The 25,861-nt window shown below is 41.9% G+C and overlaps 1 protein-coding gene across 4 annotated transcripts in view; it reads left to right on the forward strand.

The window, feature by feature from the left end:
* PAX3 (paired box 3) overlaps positions 1-25,861 on the forward strand; it is a 122,127-nt gene that overhangs the window by 59,335 nt on the left and 36,931 nt on the right. For all 4 annotated transcript variants that reach the window (XM_084639623.1, XM_084639625.1, XM_084639624.1 and 1 more), the window contains one exon: positions 20,778-20,983. In XM_084639623.1, coding sequence (XP_084495749.1) covers positions 20,778-20,983 — 206 coding nt within the window. The remainder of the gene's footprint in view (positions 1-20,777; positions 20,984-25,861) is intronic.

Raw genomic sequence — 25,861 nt, forward strand, 5'->3', positions numbered from 1 at the left:
GAAATGAGATTCAAAAGTTCACGGTTCTTTTCCTGTCTACCTGGCCAGTGCATCTGAGTTGAGAGTGCTGTCCAGAGCGGTCACAATGGAGCACTCTGGGATAGCTCCCGGAGGCCAATACCGTCGAATTGTGTCCACAGTACCTCAAATTCGAGCCGGCAAGGCCGATTTAAGCGCTAATCCACTTGTCAGGGGTGGAGTAAGGAAATGGATTTTAAGAGCCCTTCAAGTCGAAATAAAGGGCTTCATCGTGTGGACGGGTGCAGGTTTACATCGATTTAACGCTGCTAAATTCGACCTAAAGTCCTAGTGTAGACCAGGGCTTAGAATAGTAAGATGGAAGCCACCTGGAAAGCCTTTTCAAGTGCCATACTGTGAATAGCTGGCACCTGAGCTGATCTACTCTGTTTCTTTTTGGAAACTTATGGGGTATACAGGGATGGGAGCTGTGTGCATATTGATTTTTTTTTTAAATATAATTATTCTGTTTTCTCTTCTATTGTGCGTTCTGGCTTCTGATTTGAAATACACTCTCTACATTCACCAGCAAGTACATTCAATCCCTGCTTCAGGTTAATTTTAGCCAAATTATATTCCTGAGTGAAGATCAAGTGTTGGCCTCGTATTTTTCGTGTGCTTCCTTGATGGGACTCTTGGTACACTTTGGGCCAAATTCTGCCTGGAGTTATAGTTTGTGCAACCCACAGAGTGTAAATCAGGGCAGAACTCAGCTAATTTTATTTGCATTGTTTTAAGCTGGGATATTCAAAGGAGCTGAAGGGAGTTAAGTATGTAACTACTATTGAAATTCAGAGGGACCTGGGCACCTAATTCTCTTGGGCTCCTTTGGGTATTGTGTTTATATAGGGAGATTTCTATGTGGTTGTTCACATTATTTTTCTGATGGCCATCATGGGGTGTTCCTATTTCAATGTATAGGGCCAAGTATTGCTGTCCTTTACTCAGTCAAAATTTACATGGATACCACTGGGAGTTTTGACTGAATAAGAACTGCAGGATTGGATCCATTGTGAATGCTAGGAGGATAGGTTACAATTTGACTTGTATGTTACCCTGCATTTATCCGAATGCAACAAGACTGGAATGTTTTTTTTATTTTGCGGGAACCTTGTTAAAATGGATGCTGTTTATTTCCCCATATTAGTGTAAGTAGGACCCCGTCATTAACATTCTATTTCATTCCTTTTTCCACTTATACAATTATTTTAATCAAGGGAAGGAATCTGCATCTCTGGCATCTTGTGCAGCTGCCAGCTTACTATTGAGAATTCTCTGTTTTTTCCACATAGGTGTATGGCTTTCTTGCTCATATTAACTAAGTAATGAAGGTATTTTGTTCATAGAGACCACCAGAATACAGACTAACACGGCTGCTACTCTGAAAACTGTCACCAGACCAGTGTTTCAGTTCTCTCAGGAAGTTAAAGGATGGCTGTGTTTCAGACCCAGTTTGATTTCCAGTGTCTTGACTTTGTAAGCATAAGAAGTCTGATACATTTTTTTCTGTTTCCATTTGTTTAGAGACATTGGACCAAATTTGTTATCCCTGGTGGTTTTGGCCTGTTAAGTCCTCCTTACATATCTATTTTAGCTGCTTCTCAGCTGTGTCAATTCAACTTTTCTGCCATGGTACTTCTCACAGATAAAGTATATTTTTTTCCCCTCAGTAATAGTAGGGTGACCATATTTCCCAAAGAGAAAATGGGACCCCACAGCTGCTCGCCTGAGGACCCCCCATGCTGTTGCTGATTGCTGGAAACTCCCTTCCCCCTATGCCAGTCTGTTGGCCAGTTGCTGGAACCCTGCAGGGGTCCCGCATGCTGGAAGCTGCTTCTCTCCCACCCCACCAGCCCTGCCTTCCCCTGCGGGCGGCTGGCATCTCTACTCCCCCCCCCTGCACGCTGCACCCCACTTTTTTGACAAAAGTAGGCATTTGTCCTGTTTGCTCTTGCCAACTGATCAAGTCAGCAAGAGCAAGCAGGACAAATGCCTCCTTTTGGAAAAAAAGTCAGGACAGCCAGGACAGGGCTTAACAAAGGGACTGTCCCGACCCAAATGGGATGTATGGTCACCCTAAGTAATAGAGAGAGTGAATTGTACCTTGTCCGCTTTCTGATGCAGAGCTTCTAACAGGGCGTGGAGGAAGCAAATTTTAGCTTTCTATGACTCTGTGCCTGGAGGACTCTGCTCATTCACAAGGGGGCGGCGGGTGGGTGCCAAGCAGCTTGGGGCTGGGAAGAGTCCACTTTAAAGAAGCCTATTGTCTGGTTTTGCACATGATAAAGCTTCAGTGCGGTTCCCTGAGTTCTCAGGTTACATGTAGAAATGATTACAGCTATTCTGACATTTATCTTTCCCCTAAGAGGAGTTACTTATTAACATGTCTTACCATCCAGCTGTTAAGAGCTGTTAAGACCCACTCCCCTACGTGCTGCTGGGCATGCAGCATCTCATATATAAGGCTGCACAAGCTGCAGAATTCTCGGCTCAGACAAGAGTAGAACAAATATACATTCAATTCAATGGTACTAAATCATTTTAAGATCAGGAGGATGAAGCAGGATGCAGAATTCTCAGCTTCACAGTGAGCATCCTTCATTCAACCTGAGCTTTTCATTCAAAGAAATGCCTTGTGAAGCTTCTGTTAAACAAAGAAAGCCTTAAAGCTGATGACGATTATTAATTCTACAACCTAATGGCAACAATCCATATATTATGTGAAATCAGCTATGTTAATAATTTTGGGCCCAATCCTGCGCTGAAATCACTGCCTTTTTGTTGCAAGGATGAGACATCATCAAAGTAATAACAAACATGAGTATAAGGATAAGCATTAAGAATTATCATAATGAAATCAGCAAGCAGTTATGAATTCGGTCATTTCTATGACCTTCATAGACTGTCTTGTAGTTTTGTCTACCATAAAACATTCTAATTCTTTTCACAACCATTTTCACTGTTATCTGGGGTATTATCCCTCTTGTTCAGCTACGGTAATCAACAATAAAATCCCTATCGATTTTAATGTGTGATTGAGCCAATAATAAATTCTTCTTCCTTGTTTCAGAAAATACAGGCTATTTCATCAGCTTTCTCAATTTTTTTATTCATCTTTGAAAACAGAGTACCAAATTAAGGATCATGTACATTGTGCCTACTATACATGTCTATGGAAAGCTTATAGATATCTGTGCATGACTGCGGGCCATATACACCTCTAAAAGCTTGATCTAAAGTCCTTCGGTGAAAAGACTCCCATTTAGAAGTCTGCATTTCCTTATTCCATATCTTCAGTCCCCAACTCTGTTCCACTGTCATCAGTCAATTTGCTCTTTTATTTTGTGTAAGGGGACTGTTGCCCCCTTACTAACATTCAGTGGGGGTGTTTTAGTTTCTAGCTCCCAATACTGAAAAGGGAGAAGGGTCAATGGGAAATCAGGACCCTGAGACTGACAGCCCCCAGGAACAATGGGGAGAGGCCAATGGTCCAGGTCAGCCTGAATGACAGGGCGAGCAGGCTAACCAGGGAGTCAGGAGGCCAGGGAGGACCCGTCCTCTGTGTGAGCTGGAATTGCCTGGGTCAGACAGAGTGGGGCCGAGCTAAGGAGAAAGCAGGGGCCCAAGCTGAGCTGGGGAGCAGAGCTGTGCCAGATCCAGAGGGACCAGAAAAGCAGCCCAGAGAGAGCAGACCCTATTCTGGGAGCAGAGCTGCAGCCCCAAAGCCAGAGGCACAGTCCAGAGAGAGCAGACTTGCCTTGGGAGCAGAGCTGCAGCAACCAGAGCCAGAGGGGCCAGAGAAGCAGCCCATGAAACAGGTCAGTGCTGGGAGCAGAGTCACAGAAGCAGCCTGCAGAGCAGACCTGTCCTGGGAGCAGAGCTGTAGCAACCAGAGCCAGAGGGGCCAAAGAAGCAGCCCAGGGAGCTCGAGGCAGAGCAGCAGCAGCAGCGCTGAGACCGAGTGGTGGAGCTGGGGCTGGAGCAGTCTGGAGCTGGGTGCAGTGAGCAGCTGGGGAGAGCGAGGGGGACCCTGGGCAGTGGGCCCAGCACAGGGAGATGCCTCAGTCAAGAGGCTCTGCAGGCCAGGCTTGGATCGTAACCCCGACAGGGTGGGGGCGACACTGGGAAGTAGGGTCCTACCACTTAGAGTCTGAGAGCGTGTGGCCACCACCAGAGCAAGTGTCCAACCCACAGCATCCCTGCAGCACAGCCAGGGCCTGAGAAGAAGGCTTGGGACCTACAAGGAACAGACTGTGAACTGCCCTGACATTCCAGAGACACTGTTTGTGATGTTCCCTGCCACAGAGCAGGTTGATGTGTTTCCTTTAACCTTTCCCATTTCCCCTTATTCTTTTTAAAATTAATTGTTGATTAAATAACTTGCATTTGCTTTAACTTGTATGTAATGGTCAGTGGGTCAGAGAAGTGCCCAGGGCAGAGAGAGTACCCCAGAGTGGGGACACCCTAGCCCCTGTCCTAGGTGACCACAGCAGGGTTGGGGGTCGAGCCCCCCAGGAATCCTGGGCCCAGCCTTGTTGGGGTTGTGAGGACCCTGCCAGACAGGAGAGTGGAAGGGGAGTCCTCAAGGGCAGGGAGGCAACTGGGTAAAGGAAGTGGGAGTGAGAATTCAGATCCTTTCTCTAGCCCGCTTCACCGGGATAGTGCAGAAGCCAGGAAAGTTCCCCACAATAGCGCGACTGTTCCCCCGCTTACACATGCAAATATAGGAATATGTTTCTGTCTGGAAGGGCTATCTCACAGATGATTTAGGTCTAACTAAAAGACTTGTAATACAAAGACACACTGAAACTACAGGTTCACATCCCAGTAGTTTCTCTTCAGCTTTGCATTGGTACATGGTACTTCAAAAGGTGAAGTGTATGAGAATCATTGAGTTCATTTTGTCTGCCCTGCTGGGATGCTCATTGCATGGCAATTTCTGTAACAATATAGCTTTGCACTCAGTTTTTTAATCAATATCACTCCTCCTCTCAGTCTTGTGCAGGATGGCGTATGCTAATTGATTGCCACCATCAACCCCTGAGGCAGTTGCATTTCAGGAGTGTTGGCTTATGTGTATATACCAGGGGTGGGCAAAGTACGGCTCGCGGGCCGGATCCGGCCCCTCAGGGCTTTGGATCCAGCCAGTGGGATTGCCATCCCTGTGGCACCGCGGACCCCGCGCCGCTTCCCTGCCGCCCCTGAGGCAGGGGATGGGGGCGGGGGGAGGGCTCTGTGCACCGCCCTTGTCTATGGGTTCCACACCTGAAGCTTGTATTGGGCGTGGTTCCCTGTGGAACCCACAGGTGAGGGCAGTGCATGGAGACCCCTGCAGCCTCCCCGCACCCCGCCAGGGGCCTCAGGGATGTGGTGCCGGCTGCTTCCAGGAGTGGTGTGTCATGGGGCCAGGGCGGGTAGGGAGCCTGCCTTAGCAGTGCGGCAGCACTGCTGCCTGAAGCCGCTCCAGGTAAGCGGTGCTGGGCCGGAGCCCACACCCTGAACCCTTTCTGTAATCCACACCCCAACCCCCTGCCCTGAGCCCCCTGCTGTACCCTGCACCCTTCCTGCACCCCAACCCTCTGCCCTGAGCCCCCTCCTGCACCCCACACCCCTCCTGTACCCCAACCCCTGCCCTGAGCCCCCTCCCACACTCCACACCCCCTCCTGCACCCCAACCCCCTGCCCTGAGCCCCTTGTACACCCTGCACCCCTCCTCTGCCCCAACCCCTTTCCCTGAGCCCCTTCCTGTGCACTGCACTCCCTCCCACACCCCCTCCCGCACCCCAACCCCAGCCCTACATTCATGGCCCTGCATGCAATTTCCCCACCCAGGTATGGCCTTCGGGCCAAAAAGTTTGCCCACCCTGGTTTATACCATAGTTGGCACAGCACTTTGGCATGCAAGGTAGTATATAAATGTAAAGTATTATTATATCATGTATTTGGTTTGTTGGAAATATTCTCTGTATTGGGCACAAAGGCTACAATTTGCCTAAGTGGCACATAAATGTAAAAAACCTTCTGTGTGCCTAACTGAAACAACAGAAATACAAACCTTTCCACATTTGACAGAGAAAAAGTACATTCCCGTTTGCTAACTAATTCCATCACGTTTGTTTAGTATACTTCAAGATGCAATATTGAGGTGCTCTAGGACTCTTCAGAAGATGGAGAGAAACTGGGAATCCTGTACATCTACTAGTGCACATACTATTAAAGCTGAAAAGTTCTAATTGCAGATAAGACCAAGAGGAAGAGGGCACGAAAATAGATGGGGTGGCCATTTATTTAATCACACAAGTGCCTATATTCAACATAAGTGGATAGCTTCTGCCTATTTTTCTGTCTATTTAGGTACTTTAATATGGCCCATCTGAGTACCTCACAATCATTAATAGATTTTATCCTCACAAACCACTGTGTGATATTAGCCCCATAGTATAGATGGAGAACTGAGATACAGGATAGATTTAGTGACTTGCCCAGGGTCATACCCAGGCCTTGTGACTGAGCTGAAAACTGAATACAGGTCTTTTGAATTCCTTTGTTCAGTAGCTTTCATCTTATCTTCTCCCATTCTCATGAGCCCTTGGCAGCCCTCTGCCCAACATCAGTGGCTTACAGTTCCTCCATCGTGGCTGCCACAAGGCATTATGGGGTGTCAGATAGTTCTAGAGCACCTCAGTATTGCATCTTGAAGCACACTAAACAAATGTGATGGAATTAGTTAGCAAACAGGAATGTACTTTTTTTCTGTCATGTTGTAAGATTTGTATTTCTGCCATCTTACTTCATAGAAGTGAAAGTGACCTTATTTGTAATGATTAGGTTTCATTTTCCTGTTCATAACAATTTAGAGGGATACATTTTTATCGTGAAATTATTTTGAAATTTTTTTTAAGATCTCTTTTGTATTAAATGGTTACACAAGACAACCACAAAACTCCCAGCCAACTATGATAAAATGCATAAAGCAAAGAAACAAAAAGTAACAAAGTAAGTAACAAATGCTTAAATCACTATGAGTCTAATTCCATTTACATTCCATAAATGTACTTTATGCACACTTTAAGGCACATTTACAGTGTCAGAGAAGCATAAAGGGACTTAATGTAAATATAAACTTGGCTCCTCATCTGTGTCTGATCTATAAACAAGTACTTATACAAGGTAAATAACAATTTGCAAGAGACAAGAGATGTACATATTCTGTCTCATCGTACCAGTAAATCCCAAAAGTCTGTAAAATATGCTAGTATAAACCTCATCAGTCTTATATGTTTTAATCATATATATAAACATATGAGACTGGTAAGATTTATACTTGAAGTATACTCTTTGTGGTGTGTGTGTGTGTGTGTGTGCGCGTATATTTATTTTGATGGAAATATAGGGAAAGAGTTGGTGTATTTATTTACCTTACCGTAGACCATACAACCAAAGTGTTACTACTTCAGCTCTTCTGGAGGAGCTAATAATTCAGAGTAGTGATAACAAAAACTATCATTGATATCTGCAAGGAATTAAAAGTAGATTTGGATGGGGAGAGTGTTCATAAATAAAATATTTTAGTTTCAGCCTAATTAATTGTGTTCATCTGCTATTAATTTTCTTGTTGGTTACAATGGTCATTGTTTGAACAAAGGACAAGAACAGCTGTCAGCATCTGACTTCATGCATTTTTTTAGAGTAGGTTGACATGGTGCTGCTATCATATAGGTATGCAGTTGGGCGTCCCAAATCCGTTCAGTAGATTTTTAAATTGCCCTTCTGAATACAGTTCTGTTTTTTTGTGTGCATTGAACTACAGAGAACTGTGTACTTTAAAATGCATTCCTTTTAAAAAAAGAAGCTCAACGTGTTTCTTGTTAACATGTACTAAGTTGTATAAATGCTTCTGTTTGTTTTAAATCTCTCTAATATATATATATATATATAAAATGTCACAAACTTTCTCTCTTTACTAGACTGTTTATTATTAAAAGACTATAGCCAAAAATTCCCTGTAGCTTTTTGGCTAAGTGTGGCTGAGGCAGTCTTGTTGCATAATCTGTTCTTCAGATTTTTGGTGTTGCATTAGTAATAAAATATTAGAATTGGTCTTGCTTTAGCTGCCCTCTCCTCCCACTTAGTGCATGTAATACTGACATTTGTAAGATTAGATGATGTATTTGAATTCTAATAGCTTTTATGAGACTTGTCTGCCCAGAACAAGCTTAATCAGCCCTGGGTTTGTATAGGAGTCGCACCTCAAACACTCAGATGACAGCTATTGGGAAGAGGAGAGCAATTAAAGGACCTCAGGAACTAGTGAATACACAAACTTAACAGCATGAAGAACAGAATTTGGAAATGTCTGATGGAGAAACAGACCCATGTTAATTACCATAACAGTGCAAATGGGACCATAATAAATGGAACCACGTCATGTATCCAAGGAAAACCTGTACCCTGAGGAATCCTGCTTCCCACATGCTGTTTCCTGAGGAAACAACTTTGGCCTAAAATGCTGCAAGGTGGTGAGAGCCGCCTGAGAGCTGACAAGCACCCTTGCCTTCCATGGAGGCTGTAGCCAGGATCAAGGCTCCATTGTGCTAGGTACTGTACTAACACAAAGGTGGAAATTGTCCCTGGCATAGAGGGAGTGGAGGGCTCAGCATCTTCCAGGACGAGGCACTTTGGTAGAAGCTGATAGATTTTAAGGAAGTGTTAACATCCCCCATCTTGCTTGACTTCAATGGGATTAAATTTAGGTTTTGAGTAGAGCTGGTTGGAAAACTGGGTTTTAAAAATTTTGATGAAAACAAGAATGTTTTCATTTTTGGCAAAATTTTCAGTGAAAAACATTAACTTTTAATTTAAAAAAATAAAATAAATAAAGCTGAAACCTGAGAACTTTTCAGCAACTGAAAACCAGTTTGGTTTTGGTTTGGTTTTGTGTTTTGGCTGAAAAATGCCAAAAATCTAAACTTTTTTTTAATTTTGGCCAGAAATTGTTGGTTTTCAGTTTCCTGATTGAAAAAAATCCAATTTGTGAGGAAACCTGTCTTTCTGTAAAATTTTTAATTTTGTCAAAAATCCAATTTTCTGTCAAGAAAACATTTTGACAGGAAATTGTCAACCTCCCCTAGTTTTGAGGGTAATAAATACATCTGTGCAAATTTCTCACAGCAAACAGTTTATTCAGTGCGTTTAGCCTAATGGCAGGTATAACAGTCGGCACGCAGTCTGTACAAACCTGCTTGCAACCTTGGGTATGGATTTGTGTTGCTAGGCTGCGCTGAAGCCCACCCCACCATGCCTTCACTGCTATTTTCAGTGAGACAGCTCTATTGGGGAGCTGCAGGGGTGATGCGCACAGGCAGTGCATGGAGACACACTGTTCCCCTCTCGCCAGGGGCACTCAGAGCTATGCCGACAACCGGCTGCTTCCAGGAGTGTTGTGGGTCTATGGCAAGCAGTTAGCCTGCCTGAGCCCTGCTGTGCTGCTGGCTGGGAGCCGCCTGTGGTAAGCGCCTCCCGGCCAGAGCCTGCACCTCGCACCCCTTCCTGCACCCCCAACCCCCTGCCCCAGGTCAGAATCTCCTCCTACATCCAAACTGCCTCCCAGAGCCCGCACCCCTCACCCTCTCCTGAACCCCAGGCTGGAGCACCCCCCTGCATCCAAACTCCCTCCCAGAAAGAAACTAATATAACAGCTGTTCTAAGGTAAGAAGTAGGCTATTTTGAATTAATTTAACTATATTCGACATGTTTTAAGACTGAAATGTAACCACAGCATGGCTTTATGTTAATTAAAAGGCCAGTTTAGTATAGCATTAATAGCCTCGATGCCATAATTGATCGTTTTGTTTTAAATTAGGAAAAAGACTTCTATATAGGGACCCCACAAAATCTAATAACCTCGGGCCCACAGGAGAGTTAATCTGGCCCTGATTACAATGGCATAAAACTATCAAGAGGCCTTGTCTATATGGGAAAGTTGCACCAATCTAATTTAAATTAGTTGTTTAAACCAGAGAAAACCACATTTTGGTTTAAAAATGGCTTATTCCAGTTTAGCTTAAACCTGTTCTCAGTCAAGTTGAGGGTGTGTGTCTGTGGGGGAGAATCACACTTAAACCATAATAAGAATGTCCACACAGGGGGTTTGTGTCAGTTCAATGAAATCAGTTTAAATTCACACTTGTGGTTAAACTATTGCAACTTTCTCAGATAGATGAGACCCAAGAGGAGAATCGGGTCCAATGGAACTGTTTGTCTGGATAAGGAGAGTAGGACCCGACCCGGTGTTAAGAGCCTGTTTCTGTTGCCACTTGCACTAGTTTCTTGGGATTTGAACTTGCAAACACTCTTGCATGTGAGTAACTTTGCATATGAGTAGTTCCGTTGAGTTCAATGGGACTATTCACAAATATGAAGTTACTCCTGGGGTGAATATTTGCACAATCGAAGTTTTAGATTATAAGCTTTTAAAGGCAGGGATCATGTACAGCAAGCACTCAGCTATACAATGAGCCCCCAATCCTGACTGCAGCCTCCTGGTGCTACTGCAGTATAAATAATAATAATTAATAATAATAATGCACAATACTGATTTACACCAGTAAAGTGAGAGCAGGATCAAGCCCTAAATCATGTTTCATCCGATGGTTTCATGTTACTTGTTCCAACAAAGCAAGTCTAGTTTTTGGAATGGGAGGAGAAGTTGTTCAGTTATTGCATTTGTTGTATCCCCTTCCTTTCCCTTTTAAAATTATTCATCCTTTCAGTGCACAGTGGAGAATTAGCCATTTGATTCTCAGCACTGGCAATGCTGTCTTTGATTATATTTAAAGTGGAATGTGTTCCCTTTTGATGCTCTGTGGTTTTGAATGAAGTACATGCAAGCAGTTTAATGGTGCAGAACACTTAGACAGTGGCCCTGTTTGCCTTTGCATATTATTTCATCATTTAAAAAAAATATTATAGAAATTATTTTTAAAAGGAAGAGACTATGAATTGTCTATTGTTTGCTTATTGAAATTGTTTTCACAGTGTTGTCATTCTCTTCTGTTGAATAGCTATGAGATGTCACATTTTTTGTAAGTTATAACTGCATCAAGCTGTGCTGACAAAATGTCCTGGCATAACTGTTAATATGCATTGTCATTTTAAGCATGAAACAGTTTAGCTAATGATTTATCTCTTATAATGCAGCACTTGGGGCAGCTGTATGATTTGTCTCTTTAGCAAGTCAAGTAATTTCTTTAACAAAATGTTAAGCACAGATGGGCTATAAGCTGTCAGTTAACCATTATTGTGCATGCATCTGCTTGCCTTCAATGCACTGTTTTATGTATTCAGCCACTTACTTAGCCCCAGCTCTCTGAAAAGCGGAACCTACTCTGATTGGCAAATAAAATGTTCATTTGTCTCTTCTTCCTATTGTTTTGTTTTGGTAACACATGTCAGCAGCTCAATTACCCAGTTCATTAACAGCTCCCAATGGACATGATGGCCAACCCATGATAAGGAGGGTGATTGTGGCACATATGGTCAATAATAGCCTGTCTCTTGGCAATTGTAAATAAAAGTCACTGTTGGCCCTTTCCCTTTACTGCAGCTACTGTTTTCCTTTTCACCTTGGTCTACGGAGCTCATTGATCGTGTGATTCTGTCCAAAGAAAATAAAAACTTATCATCTATTGTCAAGAAAAGAACTTTGAGCTACATTGGCTGGTCTTTCCATCCCACTGACATTTTCAACCCATAACTTAGAATTCTTAGTAGATAGGCATATTCTTTTGGTTTCTGTTAACTGATTAATTACTTTATTAATCAGTTTACTTAAATAGTAATAAGTTTTCTTGCCTCTTCTCACTTTCTCTCACTGAAGACTTTTGTTGAGGTGCCTGTGGAGTTTTAAAGAGCCATTTTAAATGTTTTTCTAAGTATGCCCTTTGCGAATTGCAGCAGTTTTCAAAGGGGTAGTTGGAGTGTGACTTAATCCTTGTAGATGAGACATATTCATGTCTAGAACAGACGGTAGTTCTTTTTAAAAAAAAAAAAATTAGTGGCCTAAGTGCCCTATAAAAAGGGTTAAAAGGGATCTTGCTGATTTTTTTCATGTTTCAAACTGTTCCAAACCATTTAATGGCTTTTCTAACTTAAAAATTATCATTGTTTGCAAAATGGTTTCTGATTCTGAAGTATCACCCTTCACACTGTAGTAAGAAAATCTAGTAGCATGAATGCATTTTTATCGTGACTTCACTGGGAAATATCTTGTTTTAATTTTTTGATGCAAGTTTAATTTTTTGTTAGATTAAAGAAGCCCAGTCGTTCACACTTGGATGGATTTATATTTCACAATGTGACCTAACAGAAGGAAGTGCCCACTTAAAAACACAAATGATAAAGAAGGGGGAAAAAATCATAAAGTTTCAGCACAGAAAGAAAACAATGGCACGGATTAAATGACAACACTGAGACCTGGTAAACCGGCCAAAACCACGCATTTCCAAGAGTGTTATAACAGAAGCAGTGCAATTCAGAAATGTTGGGTCAGTTGCTGAGCTGTGGAACACGTTCCATAGCCCTTATCTTAAATAAACATACAATAGTACTGTTGTGAGTCTTAAACAACTCACAGGTGGCTGCGTAGTGACTTTAGACCTTCTGAACTCGTCCCCTGCTGCCTGCCATATTCATAACTAATCTGTACTCTCCATCCAGGGTTGTGGGCACTTGGGGAGTTGTTGAGTGTCAGAGTTTATTTGTACTATTTTGATTAGCACAGACCTGGCAGGGGCTTATTTTCTTTTTAATGACCCCTTGCTGTGAAACTGAGGTTTCAGAAGGAGGAACTGGGGGGAGAGGAGAGGCCTGGCATTACATTTCTGTAGCGGGGGGAAACACAACTCGGAGAGCTGCTGAGCTGGGAGCAGAGTAGTCAGTTGACTCTAGAGTCTTATTTATATTTCATATGCAAATACAGATATTTCCTCAAATGGAAACACTGAGGGGAAAAAAATGTTAGAAGGAAATTAAGATGCCAGTTAGCTTTTCTGAGGACTTTCTTTTTTGTGGCGAAAAGGACTCCTGACTTTTTCTGATCTATTACTGTTAAAATGCCAGCTGCTGAAAGCTTAGCCTAACACAAACAATGATCTAAAAAGGCATGTATTGCCTCGCCACCTACCACTGCTAGGAGTTTTTATAGCAAATGAACCCTGGAGATTTATTTGGAGAGTGCTTAGGGAGCGTCTTATGGCTCAAACCCTATGACAGATTCTCTCTTTCTTTCTTTCTTTCTCTCTTTTCTTTTTTAGTACATATGTAATATTTTTAAATTTACATTTGAACTCAGTTACCTCTCCCATCGAAAATAAATGTTGACAGGGAGTCTCCAGGTGCCGAGGTCTCTGGATTGGATTGGTTTGGATTAACCCCTACTGTGCATCCAGTTTAACCTCACCACCCGCCCCTACCGTCCCCAAAAAAACAACCTCCCCCTTCTCATCCACTTCAGCTTTCTTTGTGTCTCCTGCATCCTGCCAGGCAGGTGTCAGAGCCCTGAATGCGGGCAAAGGCCCTGTTGATGGATACCACAGATGGAGCGTGGAAATTGGTAGAATAGGCTTCAGCCACAGGCCATTTCTTAGGATCCAACAAAAGCCTCCAAATAAGTCAACAAAAATCCCAAAGATCACAAAGGAAAAGTGTCATTTGTCATTTACTCTGGGTTTGTGTGGGGGTATCAGCCTTGCTGCACTTCTCCTGGCTTGCACCCGAGTAAACATGATAGAGGTCATTCACATCTTTTTCAGTGTAAAAGGCTACTTCAGATCAGAAAACAGTTAGCTGCCCCATTGTGTCCTCTGTGTTGAATGCTAAAGTATACAAGTATAGAACATTCTGCAATTAGCCAGATAGGTGCATCAGACATTGAGTTGCCCTGTTCAAAGACTTAAGTAATAGAGAAGGGGGGAGGGAGTCCTGTTAAATTAATATTACATAAAATAAATAACAAGAGGTGGCAAATGGCAATGTAAAGCTCAGTCTCAGCCCAATGGGATGTTTAAGACAGGTCTTTGTCTTGTCTTATTTTAACAAAATCCACAGTTATAATCAGTGCTTCTAGCACAGACCAAGGATTATTAGTGTGGAAGAAAGTCAGTATGATTTTTGTGGTGGTTAATTTTATAACAGTTGAATGTTTGCCAATAAATTTCTGCCTTCAAAGCTCTGCAGAAGGATATCCCTCCTTTCAGTCATTTCTAAAGTGCACTGTGTTGCATCTGTAATAAATGAATATATGGTTTTTAAATGGTTGTCATGTTTTTATTTAATTATTCAAATGAAATGTCGTGCTGAGAAAAAAAACAATGCACAGAATGAGCACTTATGAATTATTTTGTTCTGTTTTCGTATGGGCATGTCTATTTGTGATGTGCTTTGGGAACCAATAATTACAGAATTCCATGTGACCAAATCCCTATGAAATTGAGCAAAGGTTTTGTGCATAATAGTGTTAACTAGGATGAAGTATTTCCTGAGGCCACCAAACAGGTCACAAGGGGTTAACGGACAAAGACTTGCTCTCTAATTCTGTAATTCCTTCTTTAATTAAACTTCATGGCTAGTCCACTGGTGGCACTTACGGTTTCTCCTCCCACTTTGATTTGCTTCTTAAGGGAGGAATTTGTAATCCTGTGGGGTGATTGTTGTCCTGTACATGATCTTTTTGGAAACTGACAACTCTCCTCCATCCTCCAGCTATTGCAAAATGGGGTTTGAGTACTAACCTCTCTGGGCTAATTATAAAGGTTAGCTCCTTTTATTTTCTGACTCTCTCTGCCCTACTTCCCTTGTTTATATATAAATGGCTCTCACACTCACATCATTATACACTCAATACCTTTCTAAGCCAGTAATATCATAGAAATATATGAGACTGCTCACAGGTACCATAAAAAGGGGTAGCTTAGTCAGAATGTACATCACAAAATGGTTCTAATTTCTTAGGTACATGTGTCTATTTCTGGGCTTTGTCAATATCCTGGTAGGCCCTTTACCTGGTTAAAAGTTTATTAAGAGTTGTTTTTTCAGTCAAAAGCCCATTCATCTCTGAACAGACTTCAATAAAGAAAAATATGATGCACTCTGTTGTACAGACAGCCTGCTGTCATTTGAGATTACATTTGCCTGATTCTAATAATGCAGATCAGATGAGACAAATGAACTCGATATTTTTCAATAACAATAGTCAGGTTTGGAGTAGAATGGTACTGATGAACTTGTCTGAATAGGAAAGCTATTTAATCTGAGGTTAAATTTTCTCCTTCATTTTGTGATTCCATCTCAGGATTTGTGAGTTGTATTAGATATATTAACCTAGATTCTTAGCTACTTTGCTGAGAAAAATGTTCAGATTAGCAGTCCTGTTTTAAAGTCCATGCCTTTTCTTTACTGTAAATGACAACATTTGAATGTGGAATGGAAATAGAATTAAGCATATATTTCTGTGCTAAATACATCATCCTGTCATGGACACAAGATGCCAGCATCTTCAGCAAACAGGGAAACATCAGAAATAGTTCACTGTTTATAAAATAATTTAAACTGCCTTTTTACAATTTACCTAATACCCCCCCTGCCCAGTTAATGAAGGTATTCAGGTGAGGATACTGAGATTAATTCAATTTTCACATTCGCTATGCATTTCAGCTTTAACTTTCCTCATATGAAATGCATATTTCCCTTGCATAGCCTGAGTAAGTCTGATAGTTATGTAGAGGTTGTGGTGAATGGAACCCTCCCACACAGAGAGGAAGGATGGCTAAATAGTTAGGGCATGCCTCTGTGACTTGAGACTGGGTTCAACTCTCTGCTCTGCCACATAGTTCCTATGTGACCTTGGGAAAGTCACTTAGGACAAAATTTTCAGAAGCACTTATGTCACTTAGGAGCCTAAGTCTCTTACGCACTTTTCAAAATTTTACCCTTAGTGTGTTTGTGGCTCACTTCCCCATCTGTAAAAGGGGATAATAGAAGTTCACTCTCTCCTGGGGTGTTGTAAAGATAAATATATTAAAGACTGTGAAACATTAAGATACTACTATGATGGGGCAGGGGGCATCTAAACACCTTAGGCCTTGTCTACATTTAGGGCAGCATGTAGAGTACAGGCACTATACATGTAGCTACATGCCTCAGCTGTGTCCATACATGTCTCTGTGGTGTGTAGCTACAGGTGTCTGGCAGTGGGCAAGTAGTGAGGAAAGGCTACCTCAGTGGGGAGGCAACGGGGAAAGGCTCCAGCAGCCAGGAGCTGCCAGAAACTTTGTCTACCTCCCCAGGCCTTAGCCTTTCCCTACTGCTGGAACTTTTCACTCTGGTGGAAAAAGGCTCCGGCAGGGGGGTGGCAGTGGGACACTATACTGCTAACTATAGCAGTGTGGATGTGGGAGGCACTGCTTGGGTATGTAGAAAGCTGTGTAGGTAATATACTGTAGGTTTCAGGTATGTAGGGCACTCTACTTTCCTCTCCTAAGCAGGAGTGCCAGAACAGGGTGGGACAGGGAACCATGGCCCCATCACTTCTTACTGGCTGTAAGACAAACAATAGATGGGAGGGGGCAGAGAGGAGCGAGTGGGAGGCGGGTTCTTGGGGGTAGAGGCAGTGCAGGGGTGGGGCCTCGGGGAATGGGTGGCATGAGAGTGGGGGCTTGGGGAGAAGGGGTGGTATGGGGCCCCAGTTTGGGTGTTGGCGGGCCCCACCCCCCCACTTTTAGAGAGCTTTCGTCGCTCCTGCTCCTAAGCCATTCCTCACTGACTACACTAGCTGGGCATGCTCTGTGTGTACTCTATACCCCACTGTAGCTTTGAAGACATGCCTTTAGATAGATAGGGCAGCCAGCATCAGCCTAGCTCCTGAGGGATGCTGGGAGGAAAGTACTGAAAGAGGCCCTGATATCGATAGGGTTTGGAGCTTCCTTTCCCCATGGATTCCTTCTTGGCCTTCATAGGTTTTAAGGCCAGACACCATTGTTCTTCATAAACTTATAAATCCCTCCCAATCAAAGGGAGCGTTTGGCAGAGAAAGTGTCTCAAAAGTGGACCTCACAGGGGTTCCTGAGTCCTGTTTCAGGTTTTACCAGAAGCAGGTACAGAGAACCATTAATACTTCTGTTGTGCTCTTCTAACAGAAGCACCAACTTCTCCTAGTCTAGCTAATTAGCCACATAGCTATTCCAGTTGAGTTGTTATAGCAACAGAGAATGATTATGTCTGGAGCCACTGTAGGGAAGATAACTAGAGAAGGTTGTGTTTCTGTTTTTAAGCTTCCTGGATGGTTTAATGCTGGTGTTTGTAACTCTGCAAGCTTTGAAGAAGGTAAAAGACCTGAAATGATTTGGTCAAATATATTGGGCACTAAAACAAATTCAAAGAACAAGGAGTATTATTTATTTAATGATACAGTAGAATTTTTACTTGATAATGAAGAGGGTTTTGAACCACATTGAAACAGAATTAAACTGTTTGAAATCAGCAGATCATGCTGTCTGTTCTCAAGGATTTTATTTGAAAAATTGGCTGGGTACTTTAATTTTAGGGCCCAAATCCTTCAAGTCTTGCTCAGACACGGCTCTCATTGAGGTGAGAGACTGGGAGTTGTATGTACTTCTCAGTGCATTACAATTATGAACTAAAATGGGAATTTTGGCCAAGAATGCCTGCAGAAAACATTTATTGTGTTTGGATGACTGAAATAGTTTACAGATGAGATTAAAGTTAATCTAATTGCTGTATCCTAGCAATCTATGAAGTCATTTAGAAATCTGACTGGTTAGTGTGTTGTTGAGAGTCTCTGTACTAGCAATAGCTATTCCTCTGTGTGTCCAGAAATTCATAAACTCTTCAGCTGAGTTGCCTGTAAAAGGACCTTGTCTTTCCTACACGCAAGACTGGGTAAATAGATTAAGTGTACTTATTGGTTCAAACAGCTTGAGTGAAATTGAATATGTAAAATAGTTGGAACTGAACAAGTCAGTCTCTTTAGCTAGAGTTAAAATGAGATTTCTGTTCTGGCTTTGTGTTTTTAGTTATGCTTGAATGACTCATGTTCAGGAGATTATTTTATATCAAGGTCTGTACCAATAATCTATTTCATTCTATTTAAGGTAGAAATGGTGCTAGTATTTCAATAAAATGATGAATTGTAATATCAGTGGGGAGTCCCCTTCCCGTTGCTGGATGGGTTCCCTTGCAGAGGTTAATGGATGAGGGAATTTTTGCCTGCTGGGATAGTCTCCACTCACATGGGCTACTGCCCTTATATTACCCCTCACCCCACCCTTTTCTATTACAGTTACCTGATGGAGGAGGAGAGAGCGTGTTGCCAGGGTTCTGGAAGAGGCTTTTGAAATGAAGTCAGAATAAGATAGAAGTAGAGTCTATATAAACCCCTCCCCCATCCCTATCAGAACAAGGAAGAAAACGTACTGTATGTCTATGCAGTGTGGTTGTAACCATGTTGGTCCCAGGATATTTGAGAGACAAGGTGGGTGAGGTAATATTTTTTTATTGGACCAACTTCTGTGGCTTGAAAGCTGGTCTCTCTCACCAACAGAAGATGGTCCAATAAAAGATATTACCTCACCCAAATTGTCTCTCTGTTCTATGTGTAGACATTTTGAGTCTGCACAGTATACACTTCATAGGCCTTATAGATATGGGGATACAGAGCAACTACACAGAATCGTATGTCTGAGCTCTCCCTGCATCCATGTTACTATCTTCTCCCCATAGAGACTAGGAAACTAGGAAAGGTGGGCTTGAGCTGCAAAATCACTTCTAGATCTGAGCTTCCTCATAGTTTGGGGAAGGTTGCATCTGGGGGCTTTGTTGTTTAGCCCATAATAAAAATAAAGTACAGTTGCAAAGTTTGGATCTGATCTGAATCCAACCGAAGTTTGGGAGTGTTTAAAGAAGCATTTTGGGTCAGGCTCATTTCTAGAAACAAAACAATGAGAAACAGAACAATAGAGCCATTATGTTAGCCACTAAACTATATTCTTTTCTAGATGTGATTAATCCACTGCACAGAAATTACAAGGACAAGTTCTTGAAATACATTTGGGGTATTTTGATCAGTATAAGAATCTGATAAGAATTTAAATCCCGATTTCTCTGTAATCCTCTCATTACTTTCTTTAATCTTTCCCCGTGCTGATGACCTAAAATGCTTGTAAATGTCACAGTGTAATCCAGGTTCTTCCCCATTTGTAGGGGAAAGTCAGCTGAGGTAGGGGAGCACTGTCATGCAATCTGTCAGTATACCTTGTTCCAAAGGGGCATCTTGCATTGGCTGTGCAGCCCAGAAGGCTAGTAGAGCCAGCATGGGCAGATTTAGGGAACCTATGGGATGCACTCGTTCAGCACATCTCCCAGGCTGTCTCTGTCAGTGTGGGAAACTTATGGTGTCCCAGCTGGAACATGAATGTAGTTTCCTACGGTGGAATCCCAGGAAGAGACTGAAGAGGGTGAGGAAGGGGGTTTGAGGGATATAATATTCCAGTGGGATGATCCTTATTTTGTTTAGGACAGAGTTTTATGGTTAGACACACATTCTGGTGTCAGAAAAGCACCTTTATTGCTTTGACCTAATTCATCCCTGATGAAGGTTAATTTAATCAATAGTTATACCAGACATGAATCTGGCCTTTCATGTGTGTTTTTATTTTTGCCAAAAGCAATTGTGCTTTTTGTGCTAGCAACTCATATGCCTCTAATAAAAACAGTGGTTCAACTTCTGCCGTCCTTAACTGAGCAAAATTCCCTTGAAGAACTTGGCCCTTATCAACAAGCTGAGTAATAATTGATACTAGAGTGGAGAATAAGGTCAGACACAAACTACCACTCTTAGTATATGCTCAGTGCTCATATTCTTATATAAGCTCCCTACACAATACCAGATAAGATCTTATATGAGCATTAACACTTGTCCAAACCTACCTAGCAGAATCTCAGGAAGGCACAAGATACATAAATAAGTGGCAAATGATTATGAAAATATAATCCTGTTGAATTATACTTGTATGGATGTGGAAGTACCATGCAGATTTGCAGAACTGGACAAATAATGCAAAAGATGTTATGCAAATATTTAATCACATTTAAAAATGAATTTGCTTCAGATGTCCTTTTTGTATTCGATTTCCATAATAATTTGAGCAATCAGGTGTTACTGACACATCTATGAAAAAATAATTTCAAAGTCACACTCACGGGTGTTCATTGGGGCAGAATTTTAAATTAGCTGCAAGTGCTTATTTGTTTACTCAATCAGGAGAAAGGATCAAGACCATATGGCTTATCTGACCAATGAAAATGAAGCAGTACAGATCAAATTTCAAATGCCGGCAATAATCTGATAGAGTAAAAAATTAATTGAATATGTTTGAATAACAAATACATTCAGGGAAATCATAATCTGCTCCCAGATATCCCAGGGCCAGGAAAAGAGGATAAATTCATTGAACAAACGGTTGAGAATTATTCATTCATCTCAGCAAATGTACCAGTAATACACTGTAAAGTAGCATTTACCTCTGCTCTCGGATTAGAGTTTGTCTATTCTAGAATCAAGTTTATGAAATGAATCAAGATTTATATTCGAAGCTATTTATTCCCCAGTGGAAAAAAAATTATGGATTACTTTTTCTTTTGGTTTTGTCAGCTAGAACCTTATTGCTCCCTGATTTTTCTTCCAGCATCAGCACCCCAATCTGATGAAGGCTCTGACATAGATTCTGAACCAGATTTACCTTTAAAAAGAAAGCAGCGTCGTAGTCGAACAACCTTTACTGCAGAACAACTAGAAGAACTGGAAAGAGCTTTTGAGAGGACCCACTACCCTGATATTTACACTCGGGAAGAACTTGCACAGAGAGCCAAACTTACTGAGGCTCGGGTTCAGGTACATGTTTAAAAAGCTGTCTAAAGAAAGCGGTTTCCTTTTCCGTCATTGCATAGGTTTGTTAGAAAGCTTAGAGATCATTTTGTTTATGTTCTTGCATAACTATAATATGGGATAAAAGGAAAAATGAGAAGCCAGGCTATTTATAAGCTCAGTTGTTGGGTTTTTTTTATTTTTTTTACACTTACCAATGGACAATGGTTTTCCAACTTTCATAACCGTGGATCACTTTGAAGGAGAGATTTTTTGTTGTTTAAATATCATGGTACACTTACAATAAATGTAATGGAAAGAGATTAGAGGAAACAATTATCTGTTTTCCCAGTTTGTTTAATTTGCACATTTGAGTACACTCTCTAAATAGTCCTTTTCACTGTTTCCCCCATTTATAATTAATTAGCTAGTTTCCCCTGGTTTGTATTGGACAGCAACATGGAATAGAATTAAAAAAAACAAACAAAAAAAAACCCAGAAAAATTTGACTGTAAACCACGAAAGTTGACAGGGTGATTCAGGTGTGTACTACCTGAAACTACTTGCACTTCAACTTTTGAAGTTGACGAGATTTCAAGTTTATGGTGTTTCCTTTCATCCCCATTGTCACTGCAATTAAGAAATCTTTGGACATACACATTTTCAAAATAATATGGATCTGAGTAGATGTAAACAATTTAAAATTCTGATGGTGAAAATAGTGGGATTATATAAATAGGGATAAAGTGGGTTTCCAAACCCGCCCGTTGGCCAATTCAGGAATGGACTGTCCCAAGGAGTTTAGGTTCAGAGTGCATCAGACACTTTCTGCTTCATGGTTGCCAAAGAGAACTACTTTCTACCAAACCCAAAATCCCATGGTTGCCTGGTTTGGAGTTCCATTACTAACTGAAAACTAGGATCAGATTTGCTAACAATTATGATTCATTTCAAAGGATTTGTGCCCCATTTTGAGCTAGTCTTGAGTGGTCTTGGGTAAGCTTAACTTTGGGTGTTGAACTCAAGCAAAACGTGTGTCTGCACATATTTCAGGAAGAAAAACAAATGAAATTTGGTTGCTTTGGCTGAATTTTGCTTTGTTGTTTTGAGTTCTTTTGAAATTGAACCTGGTGTGGGAGGTTCAAATCCCTGTAAATTGAAATAAACAACCAAAAATATTGCGCTAACCCTTGCAAAATAAGAGTGCCAATTGCAACACAGTTCTATTGCTGTGTATACTTCCTCATAGATCCAGCCATTTTGCATTTTGCCCATTTTTGACTTTCTTACTGAAGTGTTCACACAGCTATTGTAACTGTCCTGTTATGATTGGGAAAGCAAATCTACTGCATGGATGAACTGTAGTTCTTTGAGAAGATAAACTCAATGAGGCATAGTTCCATTATTAATTGAACACCTTTACTGAGAGTGAAAAGCCAACAAAACAGATGACAGCATCTTAAATGGAATTGTACTGCACTAGACTAAAATGGGCAGTGACAATGGGATGGGATGTGCGCAAATATAACAACTATGATCTTCTACACTAGGTCTATTAGGAGCAGGAATAGCTTCTAGGTTATGGAGTTCCAGTCTACATTAACGTCAAATGTGGAAAAACAATAAAAAAGTTATTAATATTTTTCTAAATTAGTGACCCACAGTTAGAAGAAAAGCAGAACTCTCATTAACATAACAGCTGTCTTAATGTGGCTTTAACCCGGTGACTTCTTACATTCCTTATGGTTTCCTCTGTTCCCTTGAGATTCTCACCAGTGCTATGATCTACAGCCTCACACATTCCCTAGTACATCTAACATATGGATCTTTGACTTAATCCAGCATGGAAGGAAAGATCCCAGTCAATCAATGATTAAAATACCAGAACTAAACCTTTTCTGGATTAAAGAGGAGATTCATCTGAAATAGCCAGTGTGTGGGTACTTGTTTAGTCTTCTCAATCTGCCTGGAACACTAGAAGTCTGACAAAGCGGTTCAGCACTAGCTGAAGACTGTGCACAGTATTGCATAAAACACATGTATGAAGGACATGATCTAAAAGAAGAATCATGAAAGAAAAATTGCAAAGAGATTTAAGGATGAGGAGGTGGATGGCTATAATGACATGGCATTCGTAGTTTTGCTTAATCATCTTTCATTGATATATATATATTTGGTGAGCAACAATCATAGACTCATAAGACTGGAAGGGACCTCGAGAGGCCATCTAGCCCAGTCGTCTGCACTGAGGCAGGATGACCCACCCTTGGAGATTTTTAAGAGCAGGTTAGACAATGATGGAGATTCCACAACCTCCCTAAGCAATTTATTCCAGTGCCTAACTACCCTGACAGGTAGGAATTTTTTCCTAATGTCCAACCTAAACTGCCCTTGCTGGAATTTAAGCCCATTGCTTCTTGTCCTATCCTCAGAGGTTAAAGAGAACAATACGATAGGAGCCTATAAAAATGCTCATCATCAATAACTGTGTCATTTTTCCCCCCTTGCTACTGTAACAGCAGATACTGTTTTTATGTGCAGGAAGCCACTGTTGTATGCCAATTATGAGTATTTATACACTATGAAATATCTGCCAGAACCAATCCTCCCTCCAGCCTCTTAAGGCCTCACTGTGGGAGCTCCATTCTGACACATCTACTCTGTTGGAATGAGGCTGCACTCTGGGGAACCACAAAAGGTTTGGCAGACTGAGAAGCCACCTCCATAGTGGAGCTGCTAATTCTGCTCCTTAAGGGTATGTCTACATGGCAATTAAAAACCATGTCAGCGGATTTGGGCTAGCAGGGCTTAGATTAAGGGGCTGTTTATTTGAGGTGTAGATATTTGGGCTTAGGCTGAAGCCCAGGTTCTAGGACCCTGCAAAGGGGAGGGTCCCAGAGCTCCAAATCCAGCCTGAACCCAAATTTCTACATCACAGTTAAACAGCCCCTTAGCTCGAGCCCCATGAGCCTGAGTCAGCTGGCGCAGGCCAGCTCTGGGTGTCTAGTTGCAGTGTAGACATACCCTTAGACATTTTTGACTCTAAAATCCCTCCATCACTGCCTCCCCCTTACAATCTTCTAGGCTCTATTACCAGCTGAGGGTGGGGGACAAGGGTGGAAGAAACTTGCAGCCAAAATTGCATGAAAATTAGAGAGCTCAGCAACGGATGCAGCTTCTCCCTCTACTCATTCATCTGCAACTCCCAATGTGGAAACTTAAGACATAAATGGTATGATATGGGGGAGGCACAGAGATGGAGAGGGAGGGTGAAGTGTGTGATGGAGATGTGGCATATCCAGTTCTTCAAGTCACACTCAGTCAGAATCTGAACTCTGTTCTCAATTAGATTTAAGGTTTATTCCCATAGACATGTGTACAGTGGTAGAGTTTGTTTGTGTGTGATATTGGGGAAATGGACATGTGTTCGGATAGAGAGGAAGTGGGATTGTTGTGCAGGTAGGGAGCTTGTGAGTGTGATGTTTGTGTAGTGAGACATGAGAGATGAAGTTGTACACATTTAATGTTGTTTTCACTGGTGATGTCTTTGATTTGAATTTTTTTTTTTTTTTTTTTGGTCAAGCGATGCTCTTGAGTTACTTTAATTCTATGCTAATGATGGGGTTTTGTGTGTTTAGAAGATTATGATTATGGAGCTGTTTGGGAACAGTCATTTCCATTCTGCAGGATGGAATTTCAACCTTTTATTTTATTTTATTTTATTTTGTTCTGAATTGGAATGAAAAGCCAGAATTTCTTGGGAAATAAAATTTAAAAAAAGGGAAATGTTTCATTTTGATTTTGACTTTTTAAAATTATACTCTTAATAATATAAAATAAATGTCTGAACCAGGGTTTCTCAAACTGCATTGCACCATGACCCCCTTCTGACAACCAAAATTACTACATGACCCTGGGAAGGGGGACCGAAGCCCAAGCTCCACCACCCCGGGCAGGGGGACCAAAGCCCAAGCCCAGCCCTGCTGCCCTGTGGGGGAGCCAAAGCTTGAGGGCTTCAGCACTGGGCAGTGTGGCTCAGACTTAGGCTTCAGCCCAGAGCCCCGGCAAGTCTAACACCAGCTCTGGTGATCCCATTAAAAAGGTGTTGTGACCCACTTTGGGGTCCCGACCACCAGTTTGAGAACCGCTGGTCAAAACAAAAAATCATTTTGAAATGAAAAATCAAAATGACGTTATTGAAAATACTATTTCAGCAAAATCAGCACGTTCCTGGGTAAAGTTTCAGGTTTCATGAAATGACATTTTCCTACAGAAAAATCTTCCATCAGAAAATTTTCAGCCAGCTCTAGTTATGCTGAGGTAGTCATCCACTTTCCCTGGGTTAACAAGTCTGGCTGACGTGTCTGGGATTTTCTAGGCAAACAAACTACGAGCCATAGTTAAAGGAACACAAAAGGGTACCAAAATGTTCTTCAATTTCAATCTGGTTTCTAACCAAATAGCATGAAAAAGGAGGGATTTTGTGCCAAGAGTTTTATCCCAGTACAAGTTGTCTGCTAATACCAACACCTTAGAGCACAGGCCTCTTACGCTGTTTTGGAGAGTTACTTAATTGACCACAAATGGCCCAGGGGCAGCAATTGGGGCGGGGGCAGCTTGTGGAGTCCCCTAGCTTCCCCTATGTGTAGGAGCTGGAGGGGGGACATGCTGCTGCTTCTGGGAGCTATGCAGAGCGGGGCAAGCCCCCAACTCTGCTCCCTGGAGGGAACTGGAGGGTCAGATGTGGCCCCCAGGCTGTAGTTTGTCCTCCCCGATCTAGCCCTAACAGAACATAATAACTGAATCCAAAATCACAGATGCTAGAAAGCTTGGAAATACAAAGTTAAGGCTGTTTTTAAAAGCCTCCCTTCTGCATTAGAAAATAGGATGCATGGTCACCCAGAG

Source organism: Lepidochelys olivacea (genome assembly GCF_965140295.1).
Source record: "Lepidochelys olivacea isolate rLepOli2 genome assembly, chromosome: 9".
In the NCBI taxonomy this organism is placed as follows: Eukaryota; Metazoa; Chordata; order Testudines; family Cheloniidae; genus Lepidochelys; species Lepidochelys olivacea.